Below are 22150 nucleotides of genomic sequence, written 5' to 3' on the forward strand. Positions count from 1 at the left end.
GCGCTTGGCATTGAACATCTGCCCTGTGCAAAAAAAAATTGCACAGGGCAGATGTGAAAAATAACTTAAATATACAAAGAAATTATTGACATTTAATAATTATGTTATGTTAAAATAGCAGAAATAGCTGATCTACAAGCTTATAACGTGTTGTAAGCTTGTAGATCTGCTGTTTCTGCTTTTTTATAGATTTGAAAATATGATAGACAAACACAAAACACTCACCCTGACAAGATACAAATATGGAAAGTTGAGTCCCTGTTAGAATGAGCCATTTAGCGGTTGGAATTCAGTACAGAGGCCTTGGAGAACATTTTCCATTTCGAATCAATCTCAACAGTTTTCAGTCACCATCCATACCGTCCAAGCAAACTGATATCTTTGTGTGGGAGCTGCAGAGTCATCAAACAAATCTACTGCGCCTCAAACAGAGAGCCAAGAGCAGATTACATAAAACTTCTTGAGAGGAAATGTCAAATGCAGTTTATACAGTAAATCTGGCCCTGGTTCTATGAGAAGTGTCTTTCAGTAGTGTAAAGACCAAAAAACTAGACGGATGGATCTCTGCAGAGACATATAGCGGACGTCCACCTAGGAGGTCCACACAATATTTTTTATGGTGTGGCTCTGTAGGAGCCAAGCAATCTAGAAATGGGTCCGAGTCTGTCTGTCAGGGCTAATCTCACAAACCGCTGGACAGATCAGCACCAAATGTATTTTTACTAGCGGTATATTACAAGAGGTTTGGGCCGTTACACAGCCTCACACCAACTGTGCGTCGTACCGCCGATCCGACCGATGTCTGAGTCATAGTGACGGGGCCTTGTCAGAGTACCTGTTGTACCCGTCTGTCTGTGTCCCAGTATGGACATAATCGGTCGGATTGGCGGATCCGCCTATCAGAACGACTCGACGGCGGGCACCGCACTCCCTCGAGTCCTTGTTGATGGATCTCCACTATGCCTATATATGGGCTATATATGGGCTATATACTGTATGGGCGTTAGTTAGTTAGATAATTGTACTCACATTTATATGGATCCTTATATGATTATTTTTTGTCTGATGTCATGATGACAAGGTTTGATTGGGTCTGATGCCATGCTGTTACAGTCAGCAAGACACATGTCATATTTGGGTGTAGCTGCAGTGGGAACTCTATATACGGTATGGTTATGTTAGAGTCATAGCAATAACATAGGTGGTACGCCGGCGGGCCAGCCCGCCAACCCATTAGGCAATTTTAATATAGGAGGATAATGGATGTCAATGTTAGTCAGATGAGCATGTCAGCCATCTCCATATTTGAGCAAGGTTTCCTTGCCCAAATATGGAGACGACTGATGTAACAGTACTGACATCATAGACTGGCCATATGAAGTCCACCAGTCCATAATCCACATGGAAGCCAAGCCATTATTAGACCCATATTTATGTCACTTACGTCATAAATACTTGATGATGAAATGTACGTCACATATACGTCATATATACTTGGTTACGTAGACGTGGCGAGTATATATGGAGTCTCTGGCAAATAGCAAGCTGTTGTATATTGTTTTTAATTTCTACATCATTAATCGGCTGCTTAGTCTAAGTATTTGTTTCTCCGGCTGCAGCTTGTGGTGTGACTTGTCATAGACGTTTTTGTGCCACATTACACAGGGGTAAAGTCAGGATTTTATTTGGCTCATTCGGTTGGCTGTCAGATAACTTGCATACGTCAAGGCGCCGATATAGGGTGAATAGCGAGCAAATACGCCTGCGTCTCTCTGCCTGCCCTCCCCCCCCCGTTGCCTTTAGCCCACTTATGGATCCTTCAACTCCCCGGCAGCAGCCCAAAGAACCAACCCTGGACAATATGGTGGAGGAGGGGAACAAAGATACCACCACAACCTCACCATCGGCCAACATGAACAATCATCATCACACCCAGCAACAGCAGCAGAAAGCTGGTCAGCAACAGCAGCTCTGTGAACCTGAGGCTGTGGAGATGGAAGCTCCGAACACAGGTGACCTCCCAAGAATCCCAGCCAACCCAGTTATCAATGGTAACACGACCACGGAAGGCGGACATGATAAGACACAGGATGGCATGGAAGAGGATGTCAGCTGGCGGTCGGAGGCGACGATGGTCTTTGTGATGGAAGATTTCAGCCGTAAGTGGCAGCCCGTAAGGTTCCGACCTTTCTTCGTCAGGAACCTTCCCTGGACGATCGAAGTAGCGTCGTACCTCGGCCAGAGATCAGATGTTAGCATGTTCCTGCAGTGTAATACACAGTCCAACTCCACGTCATGGTCGTGCCATGCCCAGGCCACGTTGAGGATCATCAACCACAAAAACCACGAGAAGTCCATCAGTAAGACATTCAATCACTTGTTCTTTCACAAGGCGCCCTTCAGGGGCTTCAATTACTTCATGCCCTGGAGAGATGTGGCTGATCCAGACAAGGGCTTCATTATGGATGACAAAGTCACCATTGAAGTCCATGTCCAGGCAGACGCCCCACATGGAGCTGGTTGGGACTCTAAGAAACACACAGGCTACGTGGGTATGGAAAATGAAGGAGCAACCTGCTACATGAGTTGTCTCCTAGAGACATTTTTCTTCACCAATCAGCTAAGACGGGCGGTGTACTTGATGCCCACAGAGGGTGATGACTCATCCAAGAGCATCCCTCTTGCCCTGCAGATGGTCTTCTATGAGCTACAGCACAGCAACGAGCCCGTCAGCACCAAGAAACTCACCAAGGCCTTTGAGTGGGAGACACTAGACAGCTTCATGCAACATGACGTCCAGGAGTTGTGCAGAGTGCTCATGAACAAAATGGAGAACAAAATGAAAGGCACTTGTGTTGAGGGGACCATTCCCAAGCTCTTCAAAGGAAAGATGGTGTCCTACATCCAGTGTAAGCACGTGGACTACAGGTCAGAGCGGACAGAAGACTACTATGACATCCAGCTCAGCATCAAAGGAAAGAAGAACATCTTTGAGTCTTTCAAAGTCTATGTGGAAACAGAACAGTTGGATGGAGACAACAAATATGATGCAGGAGAGCATGGCTTACAGGAGGCAGAGAAGGGGGTGAAGTTCCTTGCCTTTCCTCCTGTTCTGCACCTACAGCTGATGAGGAGTATGTATGACCCACAGACTGACCAAAACATCAAGATTAATGATAGGTTCGAGTTCCCGGAGAGGCTGCTCCTGGATGAGTTCCTCCAGAAGACGGACTCCGAGGACCCGGCCAACTACATCCTGCATACGGTGCTGGTGCACAGTGGGGGAAACCAAGGAGGACACTATGTTGTCTATGTCAACCCCAACGGAGATGGCAAATGGTGTAAATTTGATGACGATATAGTGTCTCGGTGCACCAAAGAGGAAGCCATAGAACACAACTACGGCCATGATGACGCTCACCACTACTGCACTGCCTACATGTTGGTGTACATCCGTGAGTCCAAGCTCAACGAGGTGCTCCAGCCAGTGACGAATTTGGACATCCCCGAGCAGCTGGTGGAGTGCGTGCAGGAGGAGAAGAGGGTGGAGGCGCAGAAGAGAGAGGAACAGCTTCGCTACATGGTGGTCCAGGTGACAACAGAGAACCATGGTGACCAGGGTGACGACGTGCACCCTGAGAGGTACCAAGTGCTAAAGAGCAGCACGCTGCAGCAGTTTGTTGAGAGGCTTTCCCGGGGTATGGGTTTCCCACAGGACCGGATGAGGCTGTCAGTCATGCGGTACAGAAACGGAACTAGGCGGCGCTCCAGGCTGAACTACGAGGCAGACTGCAGCCAGACCATGATGTACTTGAGCGGCTGGCAGAGCCCCATGGAAATCACTCTGGAGATCTTGGATCCAAAGTTTCTGCCAGTGTAGCCATGTTACGCCAAGGTCCATTCCAACCCAAGATCACTTCCTGGGACCAGTACGACCGAGCCGATGCCATCTTCAGTGTGGCTTTGTGGTTACACTGTCCAACCGCATGACCTACTTACAGGTGGCGAAGACCAGTAGCTCAGAGGTTGAACGCAAGAGAGTCCAGCAGTAGCTCAGAGGTTGAATACAAGAGAGTGCAGGTGGCGAGGACCAGTAGCTCAGAGGTTGAACACAAGAGAGTCCAGTAGACCAGGTAGTCTTGGACATGGGTAGTGATATATTGATTCCCATCGCTCAAGATCAGAGAGAGTGAGTTGTTTCGTGAGATGATGATGATGAGGAGTCAGACTGTTGGATATCCAAAAGAATGAGAGAGTCTGTGGTGTAGAAGGGAAAAAAGAGCGAACCAAGTACAGAGGCGACCCATGTCCAGTGTACGCAGTATAGAGGGGTTTAAATGGTACCAGCCAACCAATCAACTCCATACATATTTACTGTTTTTCTTTTTTTTTCTTTTTTTTTATAACACAGCGTGGGTCCTAGGGGGAAATCTAGAAGAGCAATTATATCATAATGCAGGGGTACAACTAATCAAACTAATCGATTTAATAGACTAAATTGATAATCGATTGTAATAAAAAGTTATCCATTGTGGGGGAATACAATTTTGCATTTCCTTTCAAAATGTATTAAAATAATGAAAATTGCTAATCTTCAAGCTCAACCCGTCACCATGCGACGTGTTGTGAGCTTGTAGAATGTATGACGAAGTATTAAACTTCCGTGGTTAATCAGACTAATCGATTTTCCACGTAAATTTGATGATTTATTCACTTACTTAAACTAATTATAAAAAAAAACTCCATCTTGATTATTCGAATAATGGCCAAGAAAATAACCGATAGTGTACACTATGTATGTCCACAGATGTTTGTCATGTCTGTCCGTGGCTCACCTAGCTCACCTAGCGAACCACTGCACCGATCAGCACCAAACGTCCTTGGCTTACTGCCAAGGAAGTCAAACCCTGAATAATTTGTAATATTTTGTGAATTACTTTCCTGTCACAGTACCGACGTCAGAATAATGACGGCAAAGACTGGCCTCCACGTACTCTGATAACGGGGAACTGTAGTACTCTGTACTCTGACTGTGTCGCTGATTGATTGAAACACGTCTGTTACCTTTTGCCCAACTAGACCATACCCGGTCGACGCATCCGTGGGGGGATATGCGCACATGATCTGGCAACCCGGGAGGCAGTTCGTCCCATAGCTGGGCAGGCCCGTTTTGTTTTACACAAAAACGCTAATAGGAAGCTGAGATTTGATGAAATCGAAAAACGGGCTTCACAGTTAAGGTCAGATGGTAATGGTCAATGGCTGTGTGCGAAATCAGAGCAATTGCTCCAGCCAGTGAGGAGAACCGGGTAGTGACACCACTACACCACTACAGAGGTTACTAGAATTATAGTAGGATATGGAGATGTGCGTCATACATGACCACCGGCATCGTACGAGGTCATAGACTGGCTCCAAGTATACTCTCTGAAACGTGCACTGCACTAAGTACTAAGTACTATGGTAACAACAGGGTATTGACATATTGCATAGTTCCCACTGACAACAGTGTTGCCCAATGCCCAATTATATCATTATTAATTAATAAATCAAAGCGTTGTTTCTCAATGTCTGGTCTGGGGACCACCAGGGGTCCAAATGGACTCTTATGGGTCTGTAACCATTGAGATTGAACAAAATAATGTGGTTCCATGTGTACACTCTCAGAGTGAAATTAACACTGAGGATTTTTAGAGTGTACATTGGGGTCCTAGAGATAAACATTTTGTCAAAAAAAAGAAAAAAAGCATGTCAAACTTGGGGTCCTTGAAATTAAAACTTTGAGAATCAAAACGTAATAATACCCCTCCCCCCACACGCTCCACTCTCTCTCTCCCTTTATAGGAACTTAAGTTTGAATGGTGGAGGAGAACATGAAAGACTGCTTATCCACACACACATACAGTACATGGACACAAATGCACACACTCAGAGCTTAGCCTAATCCCAAGCAAACTCCACATAATGTTGCAGCTTCTGTAACACCAGTCTGCATGCATGTGCGTGTGTGTGTGTGTGTGTGTGTGTGTGTGTGTGTGTGTGTGTGTGTGTGTGTGTGTGTGTGTGTGTGTGTGTGTGTGTGTGTGTGTGTGTGTGTGTGTGTGTGTGTGTGTGTGTGTGTGTGTGTGTGTTTGAGTGATTGGGTTTTGCCACACTGACACATAGAAAGGGAGCTATACGCGACAGCAAAACCCGTAAGCACTGTAGAGCACACACACGCATGATGCAAGTACACACACCTCCAAGCACAGCTAATTAAAGACATTTCCATTCTGCTGAATACACATACACAAACACACACACACACCGTCTCACACAAACACAGTCATACACTTCTCAACGTATTCATAATATACACACCACTTATTACACTCAGCTTTCTCTCAGTCTTTCTCACTGTGCGCACACGCACACACACCTATTGTACGCCAAGTACAAAAGCACACACACACACCGTCTTAACTTTGGTAAGAGATTAATCCATTAAGACCAGGAAAGCACATGTGTCATTTTAGATTTCTTTGGCTATTCAAAAATAGCAGATCCACAAGCTCATAGCCACGCTATGAGCTTGTAGATCTGCTATTCGTGAACATTTTTTCAAATCTTTGAATACATATTTTTGTAAAATATTTTGTTCCAGGGACCCCCAGAGGCAATGATTTGAGTTGCAAATGTTCAATGCTCAAATATTCAAAGATTTGCACACATTTTCACACTTTTTCTAAAATACCAGACCTATAAGCTCATAGTGCAGCACTCGGTGCCGCACTATGGGCTTGCATATCTGCTATTTTTTAATATCCAAAGAAATCTAAAAATGACACAGATATGTTCCCGGTCTTAAAGGGTTAACATACTAAATGAAGTGTAGAGCTATTTCATGTCATGATAAATCTGTCAGAGTACGTAACATTTATATTTGTCGCTCTGTGGGTGCACATGGCACATGTACTGTACGTGTGTCTCTGTGTTATGTAATGGCGTGTGTGTGTGTGTGTGCGTGTGTGTGTGTGTGTGTGTGTGTGTGTGTGTGTGTGTGTGTGTGTGTGTGTGTGTGTGTGTGTGTGTGTGTGTGTACCTGGGAGCAGTGGGTGAAGATGGGGGTGAGGAAGAGGAGGGAGGGGGGAAAACGAAGCCTTGACCTGTGGGCTGATGGGAGGGACTTTTCCTGAAGATAATTAAACAAAACACACACACAAACACAAAGATTTAATAACACCTAAAACCAGATTGCGTGCTGTTGTGCACCAAAAGTAGCAGATCTACAGCCCCTTTTCGAGGTGACTCACAAATACGTATTTACATATCGAGTGTTGTGTGCAGTAGATGAAAAGTTCACAAGTATTTTCAAACACATCGTCCACTTTATTCAATCCGGGAACGCATCTGTGTATTTTTTTATTTTTAGCTATAACCATTATTCTATACTTTGGCTATTAAAAAATAGCAGATATACAAGCTCATATGAAACACCAACAAACAGCACGGAATACGTTGACACAAACACACTGGAACGATTTAGAAGCACTTTATAAGAAAACTAACACTTATGTTGATTTAAAGTTAGTACATGTGTTTTATTGGTGGACATGCGTTCCTTATATTATGGGCTTTTGACAGCATTGCTTTCCCCTCTTCTTCCCGGCGTACCGGCGCTGAATCTTTTCATGGAACGCCGTACCGGCCCGTTCCGCCCCAATTTCCCCCTGAGTACCTGCCAGGCGAGTACAGGTGATTCGCATTTCTATGTGCGAGGGTCACTTCACTGAATGGACTCGGTGCGGTGGTGATTGGCTGTGTGTCCATGATGGACGATGAGCCCACGTATCTATTGTTGTCGGGGGGGGGAGGGGTTTGCTTTCGTGCTTTTTTGTTCGAAATTCTATACGGCACACCCATTTATCTCAGACGGCACACTAAAATGCCACGGTACCCCGGTTGGGAAACACTGATCTACAGTACAAGCTTTATGAAGTTGTAGATTGGCTATTTGCACTATGTGTCATACGATGATGCATATAGGCTTTGGTTGGTTATAAACTACCTGCTGTCCGTCTGGCTGGAGGCGGGGTTAACCAAGTCAGGCATGGTGGAGGGGGAGGTGCCCACAGTGGCCATGACGACCAGCTCGGGGTCGAGGATGAACAGCTCCTCCTGGGAGATCTCCGACACGTAGTTCAGATGCTCCTAATGAACGTGCACACATACATGCACACATATACACTGATATTAGATACCTGCTAACAAAATTTCCATTACAGTTCTAGAAATGTGGGTTTGAATGCCACAAGCAGAGAGGAAGATCAATTGCTAATTATCTCTGGAGTGCGGGAGTGGCTCAGATGACAGAATAGTGCGTATACAGGTATAAACTCAGCCTAAAACAGCAATGTCCTCTTGTCATTAGCTGCCTTACCTGTGTACTGCTCTGTAATGCTGTGTTCACACTGGCAGATACAAAGCTACAGTCTATATTTCATTTTCCATGGAAGCCAGTGGCATGAAGATCCAAAGCTACACCCGACATTTGTAAGCTGCTACAAAATCTACAAAGCTACAATCCAAGTTGAGCTGGCTTCAACTTCAGCTAGAGTGTTGTTTAACCATTTTCACTAAACTTTGCTCCCATAATTCTTCTGTCCGCTAGTTCCAACCCCAGGATTTGTTTGCTGCTCGGTAACATTTCACAGGATTCAAATTAAAACTCCACACACCGCAAAACTGCTGTGTTTTATGCTATTACCAGTTCCCTTGTGTAGTTTTGAACTTGGCAGCTAAATGCTTGATTCTTCTTATTCTTTACCTTAGTGTTATTGGATGCTGTAATGACCAAATAGCCCTCAGGGGTTGATAATGTAGGACCTTAATGTTAGCAGGTACACAGTACAATCCTCAATGTTAATTCAACTCTGACACCCAAACAGACCCTTACCTGTGCTCGGTCTATCCTGTAGAAGCGATCTGCTGTTGTAGCTGGAGAGAGAGAGAGAGAGAGAGAGAGAGAGAGAGAGAGAGAGAGAGAGAGAGAGAGAGAGAGAGAGATTATATTATAAGCAAAAGAAAATACATATGTAGTGCAATGTCTTCAAGATCATTCTGGTTCATTAGACTGAACAGGCGGCTAAATGTAAATGTGGTCCTCTATGGGCACCTACCACGGGTCACAGACAAAGTCAGAGAGAGAAGGATGAGGCTGGCAGGGCACTGCGTCGGGCACCCGGAACTAGTGGCAAACAAACTGACACTATGGGAGCCAGGAAAGGCAAGAAGTGCACCACCTACGTAGATGCACTGGGGCGCGACAGCTTAAAGCAGCTCTCAACTGCACCGATTTCGGGCCGACTCTTTGCTTTGGGAGGCGTTGGAAAGCGTCTACTGCCGACAAATTGACGTCGGATAGCGTTGTTCTGTCGGGTCGGGATCTCTATCGACCCGCCGATGAGCCCAAAGTCGCTTAGAATAAGCAGACCTGGCAACAATGGCAAGAGCTTTCAGGCCAGTGCTGCCAGCTCTAAGGCATTAGCACAACAATGTGTGCATCTACGTAAATGCAACTAAATGCCAACTTTTGCCAACAGACTACCCGTCTGTTGCAGTCTGATGTAGTCTGAAGTAGTAGTTTGGTGGAGAGTCACCTTTAGCTAACAACACTTTACAGCTCAAGACCCTGATGTGAGATAGGAGAGTGTGGAGGGCAGCGATTCAGGAGTCCCGAGTTGGTGTTGGCTCAATCTCGGAACCCAGAGACACACTGAAAAGGAAAAACAGCGACCTCTGCTGTTCTTCCTCCTGAGTGTGACTCTGGGACAATGGCGACGCAGCACATGTGCGCAAGGAAACGGGGTTTAAGTCTGCCTTCACAGCTCCACTTCCGGTGGTGAGCTTGCGTTTTCATTCCGACTAGATAACATTTCTACACGGAACACTAACACCACTTCTCCCAGAGAACATAGATGGTTTTGGTTATAAGCCCACTTGTTTCTATGATGAAAGAGTAAGTTCAAATGTGAATATCTTTCCGTGGTTGTATGCTCCGCGGACGCTATTGTTAAATTAGTTTCGGTTTAAGTTTCGAGTCGGGAAGGATGACGGACACGTGAATCCCGCCCACTACATTTGATTGGATAAAGCGCGGCCTCTGAAGCCACACCCACTCCCACACAGTGTGTACACGTTCTGACGAACCTTCAAGACAGATTCCAACGCAGTGCAGAATCTGTTCTTGAGAGATTAGTGTTGGCTAGACCGCGTTCTCGCATCACGCATATAGACTGTACAGTGGAGAGAGGCAGGAAAAGAGAAAGCAGTATAGCTCACTGTCTAGATGGTTAAGCTTTAAAAAGACTTGTCAGTTCTGTCACCGTCTCAATATAATCATCAGATGATAGAATTTAAGTACATTAAAAGCTGCTCGTAAACATGAAAGAAAAACAGACAAATTAATAAAATAAAAATCGACATAAGCATCGGACTGAGTGGCCCTGTCTTTCCCTAAAAGGACTGACCGTGGGTAGCTACTGGGTCGTAAGTCGAGGCTTGATCAACCCCGGCTGGGTCACCTGGGCGAGGGTGTATGTTGTATGTTGCGAGACCCGAAACACCCGATGACCCCAGGCTACAACACTGATGATACGTCCCAGGTGCATCCATGTGATGTTTTTCTGTATAGTTATTCTATTTATAGTGGCTCATAGGAATAGACTATGCGACAACCAGGAATAGTTTGATGACCACTGGAGAGACGGTTGACAGCCGGAATGTAGACGGCATCCGGGAGCAGTATGGGTTAGCGCCCCAGCCTGTGTCTTCCGTGAGGAAGAAGCCCAACAAATCCACGGTGAGGCCTTTAGGAGGGCCATTCAAGCAAGTCGCAAGTGGAGCCTGCAGTACCACCACGGCCCAAGAAACCATCACGCTATAAGGAAATGTTTGGAATGGGGGGAGGGACCTAAAAGGACTGACCGTGGGTAGCTACTGGGACGTAAGTCGAGGCTTGATCAACCCCGGCTGGGTCACCTGGGCGAGGGTATATGTTGTATGTTGCGAGACCCGAAACACCCGATGACCCCAGGCTACAACACTGATGATACGTCCCAGGTGCATCCATGTGATGTTTTTCTTTATCAATCTAAATATAATTTAGTTTCATATAATTTCTTTCACAAATTTGTGGTCGAGGCCTATTTCCATACCCGAAGATGTGTGCAGCCAAACCATATGCAGACTGGCTGACTGACTGACTGAGGTTTCCTTAATATATAATAAGATAGGATAGGATGAAACATCCAATCCTTTACCCAAATTGGAATCACGTGTTGAAGGGCCTCTCTACAGAGCGCACCTTCAAAACCAATTTCACTTCTGCCCGTAGGGACTGCCACAAACACAAACAGTTAATCATCACTGGCACTGTTGTCTGTCGTACCTGTGGGGGAAACCATTTCCCCCACAGCTTCCTTGTGTCCTGACGGCTGCACCCCACGGAGAACACATCTCTAACAGGCCTACCAGAGATCTACTTTTCTAGTTTATACCGTGTCCCCCTGTCCCCCCCCCCCCCCCCCTCCCCCCCTTTTTCTTTTTAAGCCTTTTAGCATTGGAAGTTATTATTTACACTATGACTGTACACCTTGAATACAGGATTATATCGGACACACCAGGCTTACTCTGATCTCCTATTCACAACTTTGTGGTCAGCGGGAAAACTATGCGAAAAATGAAGTAAACAACAGCGACAATGGCACCTCTTCAGAGCCACAGAGGAAGGTGATCAGAAATACGAGAACGGACAATGGACCATTGGAAAACGGCTTGAGTCCAAAGTAAACCACATTGATCCCCACTCCTGAGCAAATGGCATGCAAATTTCCAATCGATCAAATGGACAAGCGATGATTAATACAAGCGGGACTGAGAGACTGTAATCTCTCTGAGTCATATGAGACTAACTGCGACCAAGATGGACCTTGAAACCACTCCATGCAGAGCAACTCTCCGTGTTTTCATATGGACAGAATGTTGGAAAACCTGATTCCATCCAGGTGAGCCGTGTTTGCTTTACGATGGAAATAACTGGTGAAATCCACGGGATATGGTTCTCACACGTACTATACGCTCGTACCACCCGAGGGAATTAAACTCAATCACATACAGGGCATTACCACACGCCGGAAGCAACGGACTACAAACACACCCAGACGCATGTATAGATACGTATGCATACCTTCTATATAGATGTAGATGTACACACCTTACTATAAATTATTCTATTCTATAAACCTGATACCAACCCCCCCATCCGAGTGACAAATAAAACCTTCTTGATTCTTAATACAACATAACTTATACAATTGGGGTAGTTGTATTTTGTGTCCCTGCTCTTCTATTGAGACATTTAGATTGTGTCAAAGGTCATTTCTTACACAGGATCTGACATGGATTTTGACCTGATGGTCGAGATTCAATTCATCCCCTGAGCAAGCAGGTATGGCTCTATTAGCTCAATGGTAAAAAATGTTAGCACTTGCGCAGGAAACCGGGTTCACATCTTGGGTAAAAGAGAAAAGTTACATAGTGCAGCTTTAAATGTGAGGATTAAGCTTCTCTTTTCCACATGTAAAGCTTTGCAACATGTAAGCATTATTTCGTATTTAAATCATTTTTCACGGCCCATAACATATAGAAGCTAAGCTGCGGCAAATAAGTCGCAGGGTTTTGGGCGAGGGATCCTGTTGGGGACGACGTTGCATGGGAAATCAATCTTATTTTCTTTTAGTAAACAACTTTTAAATCATCTATTTTGGATCAGGCAGCGAAGGTGAAATCAGGCATGCAGGCCGATAAACTGATCCCACTGATATCTGAAAAATAAAAATGTAAACACAAGGGAATGCAATAAAGAGTTGCTGATTGAAGACCGGCGAGCATGAAGGCAGACGGGGAAGGTCGGAAGAAGCAAATAATTTGTTTTTGCTAGATAGCACTGACCAAGGTGGCCAACGATCAATATAGAGAACACAGAGCAGTAAAGTAATTAACCAAATGAAGCCCAGTATCTCTATTCTAGGGGGTTCTATGTTCCCTGCTTACCTAACCCTAATCCTAAACCCTAACCCTAAGGTAAATGGGGAACATTGAACCCGGGGAACATAGAACCTGGGGAACATAGGGATTAGGGCGGGCCATACTCAGGTGCTAAAATGAATATTAAGGAAATCCAAAAAAGAGGGGTGTCTATTTTATGTGTTGTTTGATGGAGAGTTCAAATATGACATTATTTTTTGGATAGGACAACTCTTACCTACATCAATTTGCATTTTTATATCGCTAATTGTACCCGTTCTAATTAATTTATAAGATATTAAAATCCAAAGGAAATCCTAACATGTGGGGTGTCTAAATGATGTGTTTTTATATGGGGAATTCAAATGTGACATTATTTTTTAGGTGGAATAACTCTAACCTACATCATTTTGTACTTCAAAATGACTAATTTTGCCCTTTTTAGCCTCATTTTAGGATATTAAAAGACATAAGGAAAATACTTTATATTGACAAAGCCAAATCAAACTTACATATTTATTCACAATGGAAGTGCATGTATATCACTGGATACAATTATGAAGATCAATTATCACTTCCTGAACTTTGCTAGGTTGTACAAGTCCTGCTTTGACGCTTTGCCTTAGACATCAGTCTCCTGCTGGTTTCATGAGTCCTGATCCCTCCATCCCTCTTTTCCTGAGAGAAGTACATGTATGTAGAAGAAGCCTCAGTCACCATTTTGACAACCCTCTCAATGCTCTGAGTGTGGCAGGGCCAGTTGGGCACCTCCATGGGATGACAATGAAGTTCTTCATCTCCGATGTGTTTAGTATGCAAGTGAGAGGTAGCTCTGACACACCTTCTGACCAGCTAATCAATCCACCAATGCTGGAAGCATCATAATTGATCTCAGTTGTCCCTATGGTTCTTACAGAGGAGTCCCCCAGCTGAGTGTCTGGGTCTCCTTCTCCCCTGATGGCCAGGATCCTCCACCCCCTCAATCCTCTCCTTCTGATCCTTAGCGCTCAGCAGTGTTTGGAGGGTGGATTCATTATGGGCATACCAAGCAGATCTTCTAACAGTTGGCATCACAATGTCCAGTACCTACTTCCTCTGGGACTTCAGGCAGTCCAGCTGAAACAGGATGTGCCTAGGCCCTTCAATCCAGGACTCCTTGATCTTCACATTGAACCAACATGGATGATACACTCCAATGATGTATTCCACAATGAACTGCAGATTTTTCTGATTCTTTCCTCTCAGTCCATGCTTTGACACCCAGAGCCTGAGAAGTCTGTTTGCTGTGGTGAGCCGGTGGCTGTGGTTTACTGGCCCATTGTGGCCCAATATCCAACAGATCCAGCCTTGTAGGAACCACTCTGTCTCCGACTGCACAAACAATTTGATAGCCATAGTGTTAATCAGTCGAGAAATCTTGAATGACCTTGTAAGGCAGCTTGATCAGTGAAGGGCCATCAGAGATCCTGGTAAATTTTGGATTGATATCCAACTCTGTAGCTGAATCAAGGAGCTTTAGTATTGGTCCAGATAATTTGTTGACAGAGTAGGACCTTCAAGTTCAACAATGAGCCAGCGGAGGGGCAGTTCACCAGTGTGTAAGTTGCACACCAACCAGACCAGGTTTCTGCCCATGTGCAGCTCCAGCTTCCTCAATGCTCCAGCTTTTACACCACTGTTGACATTTGTTGAGTCTCCTCCAATGGCCCACAAGGTCTTATGAAAACCTTTCTCTCTCAGCCAAGCAAAAAGGACCTTAGCAATCTGCACTGCATGTGACTCGTCTTTAGTTGCTGTTTCTGGGGTAAAATGGAACATATAGTTGCTGCCAGGCTCACTGACAACACTATGTTCTTCCCTCATCTTTGCAGGAAAAGATTGGTCACTGCCCTCAGCTTCCATCATTACATTGGTCAGGTCAATCCGTCCATCAAAGAGGATGCAGGACTCACACGCCCCCCCCCCCCCCCCTCCTTCCCGCACTTCTCCTCAAATTCATCCCCCAGCTCTCTTATCAACTTCTCCTGTGCTATCTTGACCTTGTTTTTATCAATCACTTTTCATAGGGTGTCTTCTGTGATGATTCAATCAGAGCCGCAGTTGCTATTGCTGCAGTTGGCCTGAGCGAATTAATTACAAATTAATAAAACAATAATCAACTGCAAATGTATGTAGGTTAGGTTTATCAGAATTTAAACATTTCTTCAGATTTGTGTTTTACACACAAACATCTGTTATTTGAACAGGAATTCTTTATAAAAGCCTCCCATCTTAAGTTCTGTCTTCGAGAAGAAAATCGCTAATTAATCAAAGAAATGGACAATAATCAATTGCAAATTGATGTAGGTTAGGTTTATCAGAATTGGAAAATTTCTTCAGATTTGTGTTTTACATGCCAACATCTGTTATTTTGAACAGGAATTCTTTATAAAAGCCTCCCAAAATATTTTTTTCTTCTAGAAGAAAATCGCAAATTAATCAAAACATTTACAATAATCAACAGCAAATTGATGTAGGTTAGGTTTATCAGAATTGAAAATTTTCTTCAGATTTGTGTTCTACATGCCAAAATCTGTCATTTGAACACCCCTCTTTTTTGATTTTCAAAAAAAAAAAAGTATGGCCCGCCCTAATAGGGATGACCCCATTCTGAGAATGTCATAATAGGAAAACGTCACTGAAAATAGCAGATGAAGTCAAAGTGAAGTAAAAGGCATGAAGAGCATGAATGTTATGCATGAATGTTATCATGAATTATACTTGGTTGCCCGTAGATCTGCTATTTTCGGCAAAGAGTTTTAGTGTAGCAGGGAAAAGGGGAAGGGGACCAAGTATAGACCCCGGGGGCACCCCGGCCAACGGAGTACATAAAAGCCACTCCTATAAGTTGTGCGGAACTAGGGTTGTGGCATGAACACAAAGGTCTGTCAGTGTGATCACTTCGCTTTATGGCATGGCTCCCACTTCCTTGACAATGAGTATTCAGTAACCACTTAAACCCTACAGTATACACTTTGTGAGCTTGTAGATCGCTAATGTTCATGTGGTTAAAAAACAACGGATTAACGGACTGTTATTACCGACCCCCAGCTGCAGATCAAGAGTGTGACAGCGGACCGGGCCTCTCCATGGAGCACGACTGTGGATTGCTACTATATTATACTATACTGTATCTTAACATTCTTATACTATACCACTATATCCTCTACAGTATAACATTATTGTTGTATTATATTATATTATTATATACTATCTTTAACTATTATATTTACTATTATTGTTATTGCTACTACTTGTATCTCTCTCTCTGTCTCTCCCTCTATCTCTCTTTCTCTCACTTCTTTCCCCCCCGACACGGCCGAGGCAGATGCCCAGCCTAGCCTGGGTGCCTGACGTTTCTTCCAGTTAAGGGGGAGTTTTTCGTTGCCACTGTCGCAAAATTGCTTGCTCAGGGTGGGCCAATGTCAGGTCTCTGCTCTACATGTAAAGTGTCTTGAGACAACTTGTTGTGACACTTTAATAAAATTGAATTAAATTGAATTGAACATATACAGTGCATTTTCCATCCGTTATATTTGCTATGTGTGCTGAGAAGGAAGAGAGACCAGACGGCGGGTATGTTCGGTTGACAGGAATGCGTTGAGCGAGCTCGTTTGGACGCACCAGGTGTTGTTGATGAACGACCGGCCGCGGTGATGGATGGCCTCGTGTCAAACGAGAGAAGACAACCGCGACAGCTTTGGAGATATTCTGGTTTTAAAGCGGGGAAGCCGATACATGTAAATGAGTCAGCATCTCGCCTGTGCATGGATCAGGTCATTGCTAAAATAAGACACGCCTTCAGTGATACAACATCTCATTGACAGGAACATTGTCGAATTCCCAAAACAGCCTTTTTCTCTCTCCCCATTATAACTTGTATGTCTCTCTCTCTCTCCCTCTCTTTCTCGCCCTCTGCCATTCATGTACACACGTGCACGCGTGTGCCTGCAAGTGCACAAAAAACTCCCATGTTTGACTAGTGCCCCAGTGGAACAGAGCAGAGCTGTAGGGCTGAGGCAAGATGAAAACAGCTCTGATTAATGAGAGAGAGAGAGAGAGAGAGAGAGAGAGAGAGAGAGAGAGAGAGAGAGAGAGAGAGAGAGCAATAGAGGCAGACAGAGAGAAAGAGAGAGATAAAGGGGTAAATATAGCGAGAGAAACCGAGAGAGAGAGAAATAGATCAATGGAACAGATACAACACATAACTCATTGTGATTAATTATTTTAAAGTGGAACTTTATTAGAACCACTTTATATTCTGTTGAATGTGCAAAACATTGATGGCACATTGTGACAAAAAGTATCACAGATGTGAACAAAGAGTGAGAGAAAAAGCCTGAATTATAATTAGTCGAACGGCGGAGCCACAGCCGAAAATAGCAGATCTACACATTTGCGTCGCTATAGAAAGACATTTCATATCTCCTGGGTGAAGTGCAGCCATGTGCAAAACACAGCAGCAACTTTCGTGAGCCGCTGTGACAGGGAAAGGACGTCCAAGCCACCGTAAAGACTGTCAATCATTATGTGCACCATCTGCACCGTACTGATCTTGGTACACAGAACTGCTGTGCATACAAACAGAGAAGAAGAGAAGAGAAGAAAGTAGCATAGAAAATAACATATGAGAGAGAGAGAGAGACGGTTGACTGGAAGAGATAGGTGGAGGGAAACAGAGAGAGAGAGAGAGAGAGGGGAAGAGAAAGTGAATTAAACCATTCAATCCGGAGACGCGTCTCTGTCATTTTTAGTTTTCTTTCGGCTGTTCAGATATAGCAGATCTACAAGCTCATAGCTATGAGCTTGTAGATCTGCTATTTTTTGAAAAATTCTAAACAAAAATCCTAAGAAAAAACGTGCTGTTACTATAATATCAGTGGTTTTCATGTCAAGGACCACAAAATGATATGTATTTTGCCACGAAACCCCATCTCAAAATATGTTGTTCCAGGGACCCCCCAAAAGCAAAGATTTGAGTAAAAAAGTATAAAATAAAAAAATGTAATCAAAGATTGGCAAACATTTTCACGATTTTTCTAAAATAGCAGATCTACAGTACAAGCTCATAGCGCGGCACTCATTGCCGCGCTATGAGCTTGTTTATCTGCTATTTTTGAAAAGCCAAAGAAATCTAAAAATGACACAGATGCGTTCTAGGTCTTAATGGGTTAAGAGGGAAAATTTTGAATTAATTGGAACAGAAGTAGAGAGAGAAAGACAGAGGGAGAGCGAGCAAACGAGAAGTCGGGAGAGCGAACTGGAATATAATTGCGCTGAGACAGCGAGAGGTTGAGAGATAGAGAGAGAGAGAGAGAGAGAGATGCAGCCATCTACAAAGGACGAGTGAGCTTGAAAGGGCAGAGAGAGACAGAGAGAAATAAGCGAGCGAGCACGGGAAGCGCCTGGCGGTGCAGCTCTCCAAAGCAGCGGTTTCATTGATTCTCTCCAGACGCTAACAGTGGTTGCAGGCTAATCCCATTAGCAAGCGATCACACCCACTTTGACCCGAGTCAATTAGACAGACGGTCACAGATCATTTCCTCCTTAACAAGGGAGACAGCAACACTTTAAAGGAAGACACCACTCAATTTACCAGCCCCTGGACACCAGCTGCGGTGGAGAGAGAGACGGAATCATTTGTTGACTCGAAGCGACTCGCTCCTCAAGAGTTATAGGCTTAATAAGGAACAAATTACATAGCAGATCCCCCAAGCTCACAACGCGGTGCAACATGACCAGCTGTAAGATTGTAGATCGGCTATTTCTGGTACGCAACACCATCATACGACCAAATATGCTGTACATCAGCTTTTAAAAAGCAGGGGACTTTGAACTGACTCGAGTTCAAAGGGATTTGAGGAAAAATTAGCGTAGATGTGTGCGTATATACAGTATACACTTTCACAAGCATGCAAACTTGTGTGTGTGTGAGTGTGTGTGTGTGTGTCCTACAAAGATGAATGCTGGGGAAAGAGCTTTGCACCACAAGGGGAAAAAAACTAGGAAGCTCGGTAGAAAGAGGGGAAAACAGAGAGAGAGACAGAGAGACAGAGAGACAGAGAGAGAGAGAGAGAGAGAGAGAGAGAGAGAGAGAGAGAGAGAGAGAGAGAGAGAGAGAGAGAGAGAGAGAGAGAGAGAGAGAGAGAGAGAGAGAGATGTAACAGGGAGAGAGAAAAGGGCTGTTTCGGGGATTTGACAATGTTCCTGTCAATGAGAGGTGGAGAACCAAGCGAAGGGATTAGATGTAGAGGGAAAAAAGGATCGGACGAACTAGAGTCCTGGGGGAACCTAGTCAACTAAGTACTTAAGGTTTAAGTGTACCTGGGGGTACAAAGCCTGCCCACACCAACACCTCTTGTTCTATGTCTCTCAACTGTTACCGTGAACCGCTGAGACCCAAAACAGAATCATGTCTTTGCGGCGGCATATTGATCACGCCCGCGGCCCACCAACTTTCATGAAATTCCACCCATCCATTCTCAATTTTGACCTCGACCTTGAATGTAACCCGTTGACCTGTGCGAATCAAAGCGCTTTAGCAGCAGTGTTGCCAGATTTTGCGAGAGAAATAAGCAACCAGGTCTATGACAACAAGCCCAAAAGAAGTGACTAACACTAACACATGAGCGCTTTAAACACGTTGGCTATTTGAAAATAGTAATAATCTACAAGCTCACAACGCATCGCAATGCGACTAGTTGTGAGCATGTAGATCTGCTATTTTCAAAGAAAATCTTGGGAAAGTTTGAAATATTTTCAAAACATTTTAACAACACAAATCTATAGGTTACTTACGTAACCCCGGTTTTATAAATTGCGAACGAGGTGTTCACATATGGGAAACAGCGCCCTCTGGCGATGATACAGAAGCTTCACATTCACTCCCTCAGGACCAAAACCCTTTTTGGCCCCGAGGGTCTCCCGTCTCTTTCCGGTAGTCCTTTCCCCAAAGGCATAAAAGGAACCGGAAAACGGAAGTTCGTTCTCTTATACACCAGCTTCCTTCTGCCGAGCAAAAAGAAGGGTGTTTTTGTGAACACCTCGTTCGCAATTTATAAAACCGGGGTTACGTAAGTAACCTATAGTTTTATTACATTGCTCTCTCGGTGTTCACATATGGGAGATATAAACCCCCGGAAAGTATCTACACGAGATACCACACAAACTGCCCCAGCACCTAGGCACCAGGGCCCCGTCCCCCCGGGACGTGGCCCCCTGGCACCCCTGTGCCTCCGGACCCCCAGGGTCCAGAGCACACCCCCAGACCCACCGAGTCTGGGAAATGGAACAGTAAAAGTGGGGCCCTGACAGACCTAAGTCTGCCTTATAAACTAAAAAGCAGGCAAGCCTGTCTATTCTAGTAAGGGGAAGGGCCCTGACAGACCGAAGTCCGCCTTATTCATCTAAGGCCCAAACATCGGCCTATCAATCACTAAAGAACAGGGGCATGAACAGATCCGCAGCCGTTCCACGCCCCTAACCACCTTAGGTGGAAGCCACACCCAGGACCGCGTGCGCCATGGAAGACGCCGCCACGTCCAGGCTATAGAAAACAGCGAAAGTTGACGGAGACGCCCAACTCGCTGCCGTGCAGATGTCCCGAATCGCCACCCCTTTGAGGAGGGCCCAGGACGTCGACACACCCCTAGTAGAGTGCGCTCTCAGGCCCACAGGCACTGGGGCTCCCCTACTAGTGTAAGCCAGGCGAATAGCCTCCACAATCCAACGGGAAAGCGTAGACTTAGTCACCACCTTTCCCCCAGGCCCCGGGCCCAAGGAAACGAACAGCTGGCTAGGTCGGTCCCGGGCCGCAGTCCGCCGGACATACAGCCGCAGGGCTCTGACTGGACAGAGACAGTGCAGCCTCTGATCCTCCTCTGAGGCAAACGGAGGCGGGTGAAAAGCCACCAGCTCAGTCGGTGTCACCACCGCCAGATGGTTCTTGGGGATGAACGCCGGGTTGGGTCTAAGGACCACCCTACTGCCATCACCAGCAAACCTCATGCACTCCGGAACTACCGACAGGGCATGAATGTCGCTCACCCGTTTCGCTGTTGTCAGCGCAACCAAAAGCACCGTCTTGAGCGTGAGGAACTTTAGTTCCACCGTCTCCAAAGGTTCAAAAGGAGGACGAGAGAGTGAGTCGAGCACCAGGACCAAGTCCCACGTGGGGAACAAGGACCGTGAAACAGGATGTTCACGCAACGCGCCCTTCATGAACTGGCACACCAGGGGCTGTCTTCCCACGGTTTTCCCATCATCAAAACCAACATGGTTGGCAGAGATGGCCGCCAGATACACTTTGATCGTAGAGAAAGCATTTCCCAGATCCAACCTATCCTGTAGGAAAGTCAGGATGTCTGCTACTGATGCCTGGAACGGGACCACGACCGGGGACCGTTCCATACACCACTCCTCGAACACACCCCACTTAGCTCCGTAGACGGACCTAGTGGAGTGTGCCCTAGCCGCCTGGATAGTAGCCACCACTCTAGGTGGAAGACCAGACGCAGTCAAATTCTCCCTTTCACGGGCCAGACCCACAGGTCTAGGTCTGCGGGTCTGTGATGACGGATTTCGCCCCCCGCCTGCTGCACCAGGTCCTCTCGCAGCGGGAGGGGCCAGGGCCGATCGTATAGGAGGGGAGCTATCTCCGACCTCCATGTGCCCCATGCTGGAGCCACCAGCAGTACCGTCAGGTCCCGGAGCCTGATTCGTTCCAGGGTGGGATGGATCAGCTCCAGTGGCGGGAAAGCGTAGAGCAGTCCCCTCGGCCACTCGTGCGCTAGAGCATCCCCACCCAGCGGAGCCTGGCCTTTCACTGAGAAAAACAGAGAACACTTCGTGTTCTCCTCTGACGCAAACAGGTCCACCCGGGGCCGTCCGAACCTGGCCCAGATCTGGTTTGCGACCGCGGGGTGCAGAGACCATTCTGAAAAATGAATCTTGCCCCTGGACAGAAGATCGGCTCCTCTGTTCAGAACCCCTGGCACATGAGAGGCGCTGATTGACTCCAGGTGCGTGTCGCACCACAGCGTCAGCT

General features: G+C 45.7%; 3 protein-coding genes across 6 annotated transcripts in view; 2 read left to right on the forward strand and 1 right to left on the reverse strand.

Moving 5' to 3' along the window:
- LOC311040720 (ankyrin repeat domain-containing protein 10-like) overlaps positions 1 to 22150 on the forward strand; it is a 454992-nt gene that overhangs the window by 391561 nt on the left and 41281 nt on the right. The gene's annotated exons all lie outside the window — the stretch shown is intronic.
- The window catches only part of LOC311040716 (diacylglycerol kinase zeta-like), a 168239-nt gene that overhangs the window by 38131 nt on the left and 107958 nt on the right, over positions 1 to 22150 (reverse strand). For all 4 annotated transcript variants that reach the window (XM_084051063.1, XM_084051062.1, XM_084051061.1 and 1 more), the window contains 3 exons: positions 8936 to 8976; positions 8048 to 8190; positions 7082 to 7171 (listed from right to left, as the gene is read on the reverse strand). In XM_084051063.1, the coding sequence (XP_083907189.1) occupies positions 7082 to 7171; positions 8048 to 8190; positions 8936 to 8976 (274 nt within the window). The remainder of the gene's footprint in view (positions 1 to 7081; positions 7172 to 8047; positions 8191 to 8935; positions 8977 to 22150) is intronic.
- Positions 1913 to 3880, forward strand: LOC311041012 (ubiquitin carboxyl-terminal hydrolase 7-like; the record flags this gene model as incomplete). Its single annotated transcript, XM_084051449.1, has 1 exon — positions 1913 to 3880. The coding sequence occupies one exon, from the start codon at positions 1913 to 1915 to the stop codon at positions 3878 to 3880; it is 1968 nt and encodes a 655-aa protein (XP_083907575.1).

This window comes from Gymnoscopelus microlampas, assembly GCF_963454915.1.
Source record: "Gymnoscopelus microlampas genome assembly, chromosome: 24".
NCBI classification, from domain to species: Eukaryota; Metazoa; Chordata; class Actinopteri; order Myctophiformes; family Myctophidae; genus Gymnoscopelus; species Gymnoscopelus microlampas.